The following is a 13160-nucleotide window of genomic DNA, read 5'->3' as shown; positions in this document are numbered from 1 at the left end:
AATATTACTACCAGTAGAGTGATTTTGCACCAAGAATCCACACGAATTTTCCAATACAATTTCCCTGAAAATCCTTCGGTGAATATCATGTTGGGAAGGTGCTTTTGCTATAGAAAAAATTCAAATTTAACAGTAAAAATGTAAGCAGGACTACCGCTGTGTGCGTTGTTGCGGCTCTTCTGGAGCACCTACCGGTAGGGCACGGCTCCCAATCGTTAGGATCAACAACCCAGTGCATTAGGTGCAATGTGTACAGTTTGTGACCTTGCACCATCCCTATATGCTGTGGTGTGCATCGCGCCGACGTCAAACATGACCGCTTTGAGGTGGTCGATGAACACTGGGGAATAGGATGTATCTGTTGGCTGGTTTACGTTTGGCACTATACCACTGCTCGCCTACGATATCCTCGCTCATCTACTAGTGCGTCCTACCTATCGCTCATCTACGTTTGGTGCCGACCATGCAATTCATCCATGAAGCGAAACTGGTAATTTAGCATGATGAAGTGTTTTGATTGGCTACTGTGTGTGAAACGGTATTCCCAGTCAGAAATTCTGACAGAATATATTCATCAAGAAATTCCCAATATAATCAGATCAAAAGGCTTCATCGTGAAACTTTTCAGGAAATATCACGTAGCAAAATCAATCACTCTACAGTACTAGTACTAGTAGTATTAAAGATTCAGCTATATTCATAACGTTACTACGAGAATCACTACATATTCATGATACTCGTAGTATGAATATTGCTGAATCTTCATAAACACACATAGAGCATGCTTCCATATTAGCGTATCTTTTGCACCACTCTGCCAATTGGAATTAGCCAAGAGGGCAAGACCAGATATTTCCAAGTACTCCAAAATTGGTTGATCCTGGCGTCCTATGCTCTCGCGTGGCGATAGTTTTTAAGTTATTCATAATTTACGCACTACTACATGCCTTGACGAAGATTACGCACAGCCTTCGCGGGCCAACGTCATCGAGCCCTTCCCCGGGAGGATGCGAATATCGCTAAGTGAAGTGTACCTCCACTTCATGTCAGGCGCCCCCACAAAGGCCTTGTACGCGGTTGTGGCCTGCATGGCTACGGAACCACTGATGCAGTCCAGCACGTACTGAAGCTGGGCCTGCCGGTCTCGCAGCGCCTGATCAGGCACGAGTTTGATGAGCACATTCGTCCACACGTCAAACGTGGGCATGTCCGGGAGTGCAAAGCCTTGGTCCCGAAGGGCTTTGTGCAGGGCGTGGAACTGCGAGAATCGTCGCTGTATTTCATATACGGTCGGATCTTTGTATGAGGTGGGGTTGGTGTCAGTGACAAGGATCGTAAACTCGATGAAGGACCACCGCTGCTGCGCTTCCGTCGGCGTCGAGTAGCTCCACTTCTTGATAAACATGGACCGAGGGCGAGCAGCTTCGACAGATGCGCTGCACATGGTGGTGGTGCTGTTGCTGGATGAGTGAAGGCGGTACTGGCGCATGGACGAAGGCTGGTTGCTCATGGTTGTTCGATGCTGGGCTCGGAAGAAAATAGCCAAATGTGCACTAATAACGGTGCAAACCTTCTACGAAAGGCACGACACGACCACGACCAAGTTGTTGGGGATGTGCGCCTATTCAATAGGCGTTTTAGACCTACGTACCGCTCGAGTATTACGACAAATGCATCGCGTTTTATTTATCGAAACTGGCGTTATATTGTAAAACGCCTGTCTCAAGTGTTCCAAACACGTTTCAAACGTCATGTGTAACTCCCTGTCGTGAGGGAGATTGGACTTGCGGTCGTGCTTACATATATATTTGTCCCGTACACATGTATATACCTGTCAGCAGGGTTTACTGCACTTTGATATACAGCTTGCTTTCATGTTTCATCATGTAAAAGATATACTCCTTTTATTAATACAAAATGGAATAGTAATACTACGTACTACGTAGTATACGTTTATGTGTAAATATATGTACAGATAGTTCCACGGTTCGATGGACGCTTGTATACGACATGTCTTCCGTCCGCTATGGGACACGATGGCTGAAAGGTCATGATGAATGGGCGGCGGAGTTACTGTAATTTGCAACTGCGTTTCCCCAGTTACGGTACTACAGTGCCACGAAGGTTAAGACTACAGTGTACTGTAATGGAATCTGGAAACGTCAAAGGGCAATGTGCAGTTGTGGCGCGTGCTGCTTCTTCGCAAGGCAAAGCAGAGAGGAACTACCGTTACAGTGAATAATACTACATAGGCATAACTTACCATATTTTGCACCCGCCTGACTGTCGCCATCAACGATATGGTTGCCTTTCGCAGGAATCAAATCATGTGATTGACGTTTGTGGTGCCGTTTGTCGTACTACCGTAGTATTGGTTTTTGAAACCGATATACAAATATCTTGTAAACACATTCACTCCGATACATATCGACCTGGTTATAGTCAATTGAAGATAATACATTCGATCTCCTATCGAACGTCGTTCGTTCTTCGAATTGTTACGCCAAAACGTGAGTAGTAACCTAATTACCGTTAATTAAAGTAACCTAGTCAGAACCAGGATGGAAAAAATATGTGTGTGTGATCTCCACGATCAAGCTCAATGAGCTGGAAGTGCTACGGTTGGCTTGGGGTGCTTTGTATTCCAGCGGATAATCCTGGTTGGCATACGTGTCGTGTACAGGTTGGTTCGAGGTGTGAGTCTGTCTTTACACCGTCAAGGCAGTAACAAACAACGTAAATACCTGACACAAAAAGCAGGGTCAACCACCAACAAGTCGTCGTAACGTTAAGCAATTCCACACCTCGAGTTTCAGAAACATACTACGTAGTAGTACTTCTACATAACGTTAACTGTCACTCGACCGTGCCACAGATTGATTGGTCACTTGGCTCCCGCGGAATAACCCAGGCCAAAGTGAGGGTACTGCAATGGCACCGTGTGCAGCTCCTCGTCTAGATACTGCAAATTCAACGCCTGGGGTTGGCCCATCCACACCGCGTACAGGGTATGATCCCGCATTTCCTATGGCTTATGTCATACAACCCAGGACTTAATACATATTACAGGAACCTGTACGGTCAGCGGATGCACGAGCACAGAGAGTCCAGCCCTGTTCGACGTGAACCATTCAAATGCCGCCGAAAAGCTTTCGATGGGAACCCACGTCTCAAATGAACCAGTAGGGTGCGGACCAACCGGCTTCATGTTCAAGCCGTGGTGCGCCAGCGTGCGACATTGCACTTCGTTAGAATCTCGTTCAAAATGGTGAAGTGGCACAGCCACAAAGGCGCGGTCGGCGTCGTTGAGCGAGTCCACCAGGGCATTTCGGATCGAGATCGCTTTATGCACTTGACTGGCGTCGTGTTGGTTAAAGTACACATGGAAGTGCCATTCCAACAACTTCATTGCAGCCTTGCGTTGCATTCACAAAGATGGGAAAATCGTTGTTGACGCAAAAGTCTATTATCCGGAATTCAGATACGGTACGTCTAAAATGTATTAGAGCTCTTTGAGCTTGAGTTTGAGTTTTTCGCCTGTTTTCCAGTGATTTGATTGGCCAATGCAAAAATACTGTATTTGAAACGCAAACCAGTACGCCGATGTCTCAACGACGATTTGAGTTAGAGCTTCAGTCGAGTCAGGTGTGACACATGGCGCGTCATAGGCATATTCATGTTATAACCAATCAAACTACAGTACTACAGCATGTGGAAACCTGCACACAGCTGTACAGTAGTACCTTGCAAAGCATCCAGTAGTTACGGACCCAATATGAACAGACGCATAATATCTAACATTGGTACAGTACTTGATTCAGAATATCTCTTGCCCTATGGCAAGGACAATTTTACCTTGTAATTTGTAACCCAATGCTGTTATATTCTAACCCAACGTCGAAATATACTGTACGGATCTCCAAGTAATATCGCCGGATTGTGATGCAATACAGTAATAGAACCATCGCAAGTACTGTACAGTTCGGTACTCACAGTCAAGTACCTTGGATATCGTACAGGGTGCTGTGTAGCTGTTGAACGTACCACCCAGCCAATACATCGACACTACTAACGCGTTAGTTCTACCGACACAAGATCATACCACGTTGAATATGAAGGGACTGGCGTTCTAATAGAGGAGTAAATAATAGCGTCGTGCCATGTGCATGTTATGTTGGGAACAGATATGTTGGGAACAGGTATTAATACAGGTAGGGTAGTATGTGCAATTACTCGGCCTGTGTGACTTTGGTTTTTGTGTCGACGTTAGTTAGGCAGTCTGATAACGCGTGTAATGACACTGTGATTTATTATTGGCCAGAAACTACAAATATATAGCCAATTAGAGGAGACTTTGTAGGTATGATTCACCGCTTGATCCCACTTTGAATACAATCTTCTCAATACGAGCAAAGTGGTATTGGCCGAGTTCTACCGCGTTTCACTGTATGCTCGGCGACGCTTCATCTGTAAGCTTAGTCGTACTGGTTTACACGACTTACAGTTAATCAAAGCATTCGAATTTCCGAGCGTTGCGTGAGATGCTCATGGGTCACCTAGTACCTGAAAGGTATAGCAACACCGTCGTTCGCTCCCCTTGGAACCTGCGTGTTCAATCAGTCATAATACGGTATTAACATGAAGTACACTGTAAAATGTTCGGCAAACCCCCAACTTTGACTGAGTTTAAAGTAATGGGTACTGACTGTACTGTACTCATGGGTTGTGTCAAACTCAAACTCTTGGCGTCTTCACGTGAGTTTCACTTCACTGCGACATGTTTGACTTTCAAACTCTAACTCACAAAGTGCTGTACTACTACTACGTAGTACTATTAATACGTAGTACTACGTAGTACATGATTATAATAACGTTAGTAGTAACGTGACGGATCGGTGATTTGCCGAAAGATCGGTGCTTTGCTGAACTGCATTACCCAATAGAATTCAAGAATTGATATGATTGGATAAAATAAAAGCTTGCAATATTGTGCTTTCGAGTGAAATTTCGTGTTGTGGTGTGGTTTCTCGTTGGAATTTAAATCGATTTGATTGGCTACCTCAGATGAGTTCAACATTACTAGCCAATCAAAACCTTCTAAATGAAATTCAACCAATCAGATCGATTGTGGATCGGTTTGGTCGGCGCGATTCGATTGCACCCCCTCCCCAAATTTGTATCAAATCGACAATAACTGCCACCTTCAAAATATTATGGTGGGAATAGTACTAATTTAAAGAGGGGCTCAGCTGTTTTTAAATCAAGTATGACCTGTAAAATATTATTACTGCATACAGATAATATTGCTCTATAAATCAATAATTTTGTTTCATCGAAGGCGTAAAATTCCCTTACTGAATAAAAAATAATAACTACAAGTTTAAATTTCGGCAAATCACCGATCGCCTGTTTGAACGCCTAACTTTGACATTTTATTTGCCCTGATTCAAACTCATACTTGTTTTGTATTCGGACGATGAGATAAAGCTCAAAAAGGTGAGTTCGGCACTGCAACTTTCACGTCGAACTTCGCCAGATATGGTTGATTGAATGGAGCTCAAAATCGGCAAATCACTGATCCGTCACGTTAACTAGTTACTACGTAGTATAACTGTAAATGCAATCAAAATGTTATCCGGTACACACACTAGCAATCCGGATGCGGGGCAGCTCGAAAGGTCGCACCCCATATATCCAAATCGACGATGGCGGAGGAGCTACAGCCGACTTCACCGGTCGCAGGAACACCAGCTCAAGGCAGCTTTACCGTTGTCCTTGGAGAGGTCCGACGGACCAATCACGCGAACAATAACGACGATAACGCGCAAGTAGTCCCTTCGTTCTGGGCATCAGTGGATGTCGTGACTAGTGGCGAAGCATCGGCCGCGTTATGGTGGGCATCGGCGCAGGACACTGCCGCCCGAGCCAGCACCGCCGTGCTCACAGTACAGAGTCTATCGGGTGAAGACGAGGTAGGTCGTCGCTGCCATAGTGTAGTGTCGAGATCTTCAAATCGGCATGTATGTATGGCGTTGTAGAACATGGTATCGTCGTTTCGATACGCACAACCGTCCAAGCTGTTTGCGTTGGACGAACCAACGTTGATCCGTCAATTGTGCGCGTCGGTGGTGCGCGTCACATTGTACCAAGGTGGGTAGATTGGCCGCACATTATTACTCCCCACAGCTCCCAAAAACGTGTCGTAAACGATCTTTATTTGTTGATGTTTTTTCAGGTGTGGCGCGAGACAAGGACGTAGACGTGTTGGTGAAAGCGGTGGATGTGCCGCTGCGGCCGCTGGTCGTGGCGGTTCAACTGGACCAACTTGTGGCTTTCTCCGACACCATCGGGGTGCAAGTGGGGGTAGCATTTGATGTGGCGTTTACAGAGTATTTCAAAGGCGCCAAGGCCCTGTCGTTGCTGTCGTTGTCGATTCGCCACCTCCCCCAAGAATGGAAGTTGGTGCCCAAAGAAGGAGAAGACGTCGCGTTGTTGGTGGCGTCCCCCGAAGCCAACGCTGCGAAATACACGGTAGCCATATATTTGGGGGAGATTTCCCAATACCCCCCCTACGCTAAACATTGAAATTGTATGGCACAATATAGGCGACAATTGTCTTGCCTGGTTTCGTGGGCACGGAAGTGGTGGGGGACACCCCCCCCGCTTCAACTGTTTCGATGGCACTCGAAGGCAAGCTCGAACTAAGTGCGACAAAAGACTTCAAAAGTGAAGGCGATAGTAGTAACGACAACGACGACATGTGGGTTGTAAAGTTGGAGCCTGTCGATCCCACACAGCTGTGGTTCCTTTCCAAGGTACGGTTCTAATGTTAATCTTGATTTGGTGCGAATTGCCGAACCCCATTTAATCGAATCACGCGATCACGAATCGCTCCCATTCCAAGTCACTCTGGCATTACATTTCATGATTGGATACATTCTTTTTTCTGTTTATTTATTGCTTTCAAGCCAATGAAATTTTGTGGCGAGATTTGTGATTCGTTTTACGAATCGCGCAGATGTGGGAATTTCGTATCAAGTTCATCATATTGCGTCGAGTGCTTTATTTGGCTTTGTTCTGTCGTATTGAACAGTATTCTCGGGATTGGATACATAAATTATGTCAAATCGTTTCGATACGAGTATTAGCTTACGTTATATATGGTATTAGGGCCAACTCGGGGCGTGCCTGGAGTGGATCGAAAGCCCATGTACCGCCGCCATCTTCATTCAACGTGCCCAAGCCGGTGTCGACTCGTGGACTGCCACGTCATACCTTTCCCTCGCCACCGCCCTGGTTCCTGGCTCAGACATCGTGTCATCGGTGGCGCCGCTGGCGCAGGGGGTGGCGCCTTCGCGAGAAAGTTTGGAGGAAACTCTAGCCAAAGCAACGTCAAGTGACGACAAGAAGAAGGCACAGGCCGCGTTGAACGATTTCGACAATGTCCTCACACGCATCGCAGGTATACTACCCCAACACAACAAAGACCAACAGTGCCCATTCCGCTAATATGAGGACTTTACATGATATATTTTCCCGCCTATATCCATTTCCCATCGAGTTTGCGTATTGATCCAAATGCAACTTGGCGCTGATTGGTCAACAACCTGCATGCGTTGCAGCAAAATGCTTGAGATATGGTTGAGTTTTCTGTTTTGAATCCACACAATATACATGTACTGTATTCCAATATTGTCTTCCTTTTACCCAAAATTTGGACTTTTGTGCTGAATCGCCAAATCTACTATCGATCGATTCTATGTCCTGAATTTTGGATGTAAAATGGTGTCGTGTGGTGCTTGGTATCACACTAATTAAAATCTTACACTAAATTGACGTTGATGATGATAGTTTCCTGCAATCTAAGTGGCTAAATCTTTCTGCCGATGATTCTTGTGTCGACATTATTTGGATATGTCGATTCATTCTCCATGTCGCTCCAGTTTCGAATACACACAACAATATATGTAAAAAATATTTTTTGTCTAGGCCAAGCTGCGTCGTATGTGAGCGCGGGGGCGATGTGCCATGTGGAGGTGGCGTTGCTCCCCGGGGCATGGGTCCCCCTCCCCCCTGTGCCCACGCCTCCAGCCATGACCCTCCAGGAACTCATCCCGCCTCGACCCCCCCTCCCCCCATTTCCCCAACGAGATGCCCAAGTGTCCATGCACAAGGAACTGCGCAAAATCGTGTCGATGCTCATCAAGGAGTACGACAAACTGTTTCTGCAGCCCACGGACAACGATCATGACGACGACGACGAGGTTGGTGGTTGTATGCGACACGGTTCAAACATGTGTTCCCATTTGGATGTTGTTTGTTGTGGGTCGTCTATGCACTGTACCAATGTGACTCTTGGCTTCAAGTAGTTGGATTTGTCTTGTTATTTTTTCCATTCGTCCAACATAGCAATATAAATATTAATTCTATATTATTGATTGCGTTCGAAGTTCCGGACCCCATTCAATCGATCACACGAATCGCCTCCATTGGTCAACCTGAAAATGCTTGTCGCTGATTGGTTACATTCTTTTTTCCGTTTTAATTCGTACCTTCTAAAGCCATCAAAATTTCGCGCGAGATTTGTGGTTGGTATTACAAATCACATTGAATTGGGAACTTTGTAGCAAGTTCATACTATATCGCCAACGACCTTTGCCACATCCATTGCAACCGTGTGGGCCTTGAACTTTCGTATATATTGATTATCTGGGTAGTAGTAGTATTATACTTGCGTGGACTTACTTTGGTTTGAAATTGTTAGTGCACGCTGCTGTCCAAAGATGACCGGCGTCAGAAGCTCATTTTCCACCTCAACGCCGAGGGGCTGTACTTCGATTTCAAAGAAAAGCTCAAAAAAGCACTGGTGGCCGTGATTCGCGAAAAGTTTCCGACAAGTACCGCTTCTGGGACGACTCCCCCCCTTGGCGCCCTCTCGCCTCCCCAACGCCACGACCAAACCGCGTTTTTCGCGCAGCTGTACAGCTACTTGATGGAAGAAGTGCACGTCGTCCTGAACGGCGTGTTCCACGGGGTAGAAGTGCACGAGGCAGAGGACGACTCCCCCGACGCCATCCGCCTCCAACTCGCCACGTTAAAGCTGCAAGCGTGGGAAAGTGAAGTGAACGGCCAGCTCAAAAAAGCGTCCACCGCCTACACCGACCGCGTCCACGTGGCTGCCAAACATGCGCGCGACATCCCCGACCTCCACGCGCCGGTTTGGTTTGACTTTGCTCTGTTTTATGCCCGTATCCAAGACCTGGACAAAGGTACCATCGCCATGTATTATATATATATATGTTTCAAACGATCTAATTATATATATATACATATATGTTGTTTGGAGTATATTATTAGATTGTGATTTAAATATATATATATTTATTTTTAAATATATTATTGCATCGTTTGAAATCTGGTTGTTGTGCCTTGAAAATATATTCTTGGATATTATTTGATGTAGAGAATTGGATCGTTACTTATATATATAGAGAGAGAGATAGAGAGAATTGGATCGTTTGAAAGCTCGTTGTTGTGTCTTGTATGCTTGAACCTGTATTTCATGGTGGCATCCATACCACACTTTGACGAAATCAGATTCTGAGGCATATATATATATACATATATATTGTCAAAAAGGCATCGGAAACCTGATAAACTGTGTACCAGTACTTGGAAACAGGTGTACGAATCATATTTACAAATCAAAATGAGTTAAACACAAAAAGTATATTGAATCATTTACACTATATTTTTGCCGTGTATAGCGGGGGAATGCTTGCGCCAGTGTCTAGCTATCGACCCCACCCACCTCGGCGCCATACAAGCGTACGGAGCGCTCCTGTGCCAAAATCACGAATTCGACGTGGCTGACATTGTATTGAAGAGTGCTCTCGCCATCTCGCCTTCCCCCATCGCAAGCCACCAAGTACTACTACTACAACTACTCGACTAGTCCACATAGAAATATACTACGTTTTAATCATCCTCTTTCGAAGCCATGCACATATATATCAACCTTTCATTGTACTAGGCGAGGAGCCACGGATTACTCGCGGTGTACTATGCGATTTCGCAGTCGGACCGTACAGGCAACCTGCGCCTCCACGAACTCATGCAGGCGGCAGCTCTGACGAAATCCACCGCCACATTCTCGTCCCCCACCGCTGAGTGCGTCGGCATCGCCGCCTACTGCAAAGACCTGGGCTTGTTTTCACTTGCGCAGGACGCCCTCGCCTTGGGGGACGCCGTGATGAAGCCCAAAACGGTGCTCAGCACGGCGGTGTTGGCGACGCAAAAGCTCGTGCTTGGCGCGATTGATTTGCATTTCCATCGATTTGCCGAGGCAAAGCAATGGTGCCAGGACGCACTGGACCACGACCCCGACTGCGCAGACGGGTGGTACCTCCACGGACTGGTGGCATCGACGCAGAACGACCTCGCGGTGGCCCTCGCGAGCTACTCCCAAGCACTGGCGCGCCCCGACCAGCTCAACGATATGTACCGACTGCCGCTGTATTTGCAGCTAGGGGCGCTGTTTATACACCACCAACAATGGTACGTAGTAGTATTTCAGCCAAAATATGGATTCCGTCGATCGACGGGTTTTGGACTGATTGTTGTATGTACTAATGGTTTTGTGAACAAGCCCTTCGCACGCTTTGGAAGTTCGATGGTTGAAGGAGTTTGATTGGTTACTGGAATCGAGTTCGGGGTTTTGACTGGTCGGTCGATTGCCGGTCGATTTGGTGCCAAGAATCGAATAGACCATAGTAACTACTACCGGTAGTTTGAGTGCCTTTAGTTGGTAGCTACTACTTGGACGGCGGTGCTACCAAGTTGTCGCCTAAAGGATCGCCATGATTGTTGTGTTCGTTGGTGTATATTTCCAGTAGTAAGTTCATATGTTTGATTCAACGGTAGGGGGCCGGCCAAGGCGATTTTCCTGCGCGCGTGCCACGAGATTTCAGTCGCTTCGGCCTGGCTCGGCGTTGGTGCGTCGTTCAAACTATATTTCACACAAATCACATATATATATCATTTGTATATCAATTATATATATTTGAAATATCCCTCGACTATCGTTAACGCGAGGGTAGGCGTGGTGTCGGTGCGTCAAGACGACTGGGAAGGCGCGGAAATGGCACTGGCGGAAGCAAATGTTCTGGATCGCACCAACGCCGACGTGTGGGGGTACCTTGCGCTCGTGTGTCTCAACGGTGAGACGCGTTTGATCGATCAGATACGCAGCGCAGTCCGTTCCCATTTATGATTTCATGACCTGATTCTGATTCCGCATATTCTGATTCCGCGATCGGATTCTGACTCCATGCATTCTGACGCTGATTCACCACCGTTTCGTATGCCTTACTTTTGATCCTCCCACCGATACGTATAGCGACCTCCCCTCGTCTGCGCGAAGCCGAACAAGCATTGGAGCAAGCCCTTCGCTACGATTTAGCGGTACATATCAATATACTACACAAATACGTAGATGATATATCCCTTGACGTCGTGAGTATTTGGCTAGAACACGACCCTGCTCCGTGAGCTCAGCAATGGGTTTGTGGCGTTGGATAAACTGGAAGTGGCCGAGTCGCTCTTGCGCCGGTCCCTCTTGGCAGGCGACTCGTCCCTCACCCGCAAGACCCTGGCGGATGTGCTGGCGGCCCAGAACTGCGCGTCCACCGCGTTGGACCAGTACAAAAAGGCGCTGGAAGGGTGCAGCAGCATGGGCGACCGCGCGGCGTTGCTGGCTCGGTGCGCGAACTTGCTCAGCATGCTCGGCCGACTGGAAGAAGCAAAGGAATATCTCGATATGGCACAACATCAGCAACAAGGAGCGGACAAGGAAGCGCTCATTGGACGGCAAGTGCAACAACACCACCATCGAATGGACGGGCCATAGAAAGCACGATATATGGAAAGAGCACTTATATTCGTCGTGAGGTTGTTGGGAAGGCTGGACTGTATCAAGTCATCACATCTTTGGCAGCCTTTCTGCACAGAGCCAGCTAGCAAGGCGGTCGGATAAGTATTTGGGGGGCGGTTGCTCTCTCTCGAGATAACTGTCACTAAGTCTTTTGCGGATGCACTAGTATGCAGATCCAGTCGCATGACTGCTATGGAAGACCAAGTGTCGTGATTGTCCAAGGTACTTGAAGCATAAGAAATGCAACTACAATACTGTCGGGCCCAGTACGAAGGAAAGGTCCGGACATAACAGAGGGCCAGTTCGAAGTACTAGTACACCGTTAGCTGACCAGTCAAAGCAAAACACTTTCATTTTATCGTGTCGGATGTTGGATGCGTGTACAGTAGTGGGGGGTGTATGTCATCGTTGTCGTCAACACCCTGAAAGAAATTCGAGTGTACAACCAACGATACTGCAGTCGTCTGAGAAAACGTGTGATATAGTGCAGTAGTACGAACAACCAGTTCACACACTGGTATAAAGCAATGGTTTATCCACACTGTACGGTACTATACTCGCGCAATGTCGTGTACCCGAGGCGGGCATCCGGGATCGGACCAATAAACGTCTTGAACGCGGCATGGGGGGGCGACAAGTTGATCACGTCCAGCACTTTATGGAGGGAACGTAGTCGGGTGGCCAAAGTGGGGATAGGGAAATACCTGATCCAAAAGTCGACCCAGGAGTTGGCGGGGGGAAGGGGGGGCAGTTGGAACCCGTCGCGGGTGAGGGCGTCGTGAAGAGTATGAATCATTTCCAGTCAAATACTCGATCACTACTACTGTAGTTTGTATGCAAGATGTGATATTTCAGATTCCATTCCGACAAAATTGTCGGAACCAACACAATAGCAGTAGCCCTAACCATAAGTCGTCGTGTTTATTGGTCAAAATTATGCAGGATTCGTTTTTTGTGCCATATGATTGGTAGAAGGATGAAACTGAGGTCATTGGTTGGCTAAAATTAGAGTATTGGGGGACTTCAGAAACTGTCACAAAACTTTAAATTATCCGTATACACGTGGAATATTATTGACCGTGTTGTCTTACCAGTGCTTTGAAATTGTCATAGTTTTCACTTTCTGTACATGCATTGTGGATTCGGTACAGATTTCTAGACCCCATCGAATCACGAAACGACGCTATTGGCTAATTTGGCTCTTACAGAAAGGACAAGTATATTCAAC

General features: G+C 46.8%; 4 protein-coding genes across 4 annotated transcripts; 1 reads left to right on the top strand and 3 right to left on the bottom strand.

Moving 5' to 3' along the window:
* Positions 1-821: 821 nt before the first annotated feature.
* On the bottom strand, positions 822-1546 carry H257_16262 (hypothetical protein). The gene has a single exon (XM_009844633.1). The coding sequence runs from the start codon at positions 1508-1510 to the stop codon at positions 959-961; it is 552 nt and encodes a 183-aa protein (XP_009842935.1). The 5' UTR covers positions 1511-1546; the 3' UTR covers positions 822-958.
* A 1198-nt stretch (positions 1547-2744) lies between these two features.
* On the bottom strand, positions 2745-3450 carry H257_16261 (hypothetical protein). Its single transcript, XM_009844632.1, has 2 exons — positions 3074-3450; positions 2745-3025 (listed from the first exon to the last, which is right to left on the bottom strand). The coding sequence occupies exons 1-2, from the start codon at positions 3425-3427 to the stop codon at positions 2885-2887; spliced, it is 495 nt and encodes a 164-aa protein (XP_009842934.1). The 5' UTR covers positions 3428-3450; the 3' UTR covers positions 2745-2884.
* A 2250-nt stretch (positions 3451-5700) lies between these two features.
* H257_16260 (hypothetical protein) lies at positions 5701-12095 on the top strand. The gene is made up of 13 exons (XM_009844631.1): positions 5701-5972; positions 6039-6150; positions 6236-6531; positions 6606-6815; positions 7171-7462; positions 7990-8264; positions 8765-9269; positions 9768-9928; positions 10034-10557; positions 10924-10994; positions 11100-11219; positions 11399-11463; positions 11531-12095. The coding sequence occupies exons 1-13, from the start codon at positions 5706-5708 to the stop codon at positions 11906-11908; spliced, it is 3276 nt and encodes a 1091-aa protein (XP_009842933.1). The 5' UTR covers positions 5701-5705; the 3' UTR covers positions 11909-12095.
* Positions 12075-12728, bottom strand: H257_16259 (hypothetical protein; the record flags this gene model as incomplete). Its single annotated transcript, XM_009844630.1, has 2 exons — positions 12075-12122; positions 12480-12728. 2 exons carry the CDS (start codon positions 12726-12728, stop codon positions 12075-12077), a joined length of 297 nt encoding a protein of 98 aa, XP_009842932.1.
* Positions 12729-13160: the final 432 nt, after the last annotated feature.

This window comes from Aphanomyces astaci, assembly GCF_000520075.1.
Source record: "Aphanomyces astaci strain APO3 unplaced genomic scaffold supercont1.83, whole genome shotgun sequence".
NCBI lineage: Eukaryota > Oomycota > Saprolegniomycetes > Saprolegniales > Verrucalvaceae > Aphanomyces > Aphanomyces astaci.
This window is presented reverse-complemented; position numbering and strand designations above follow the sequence as displayed.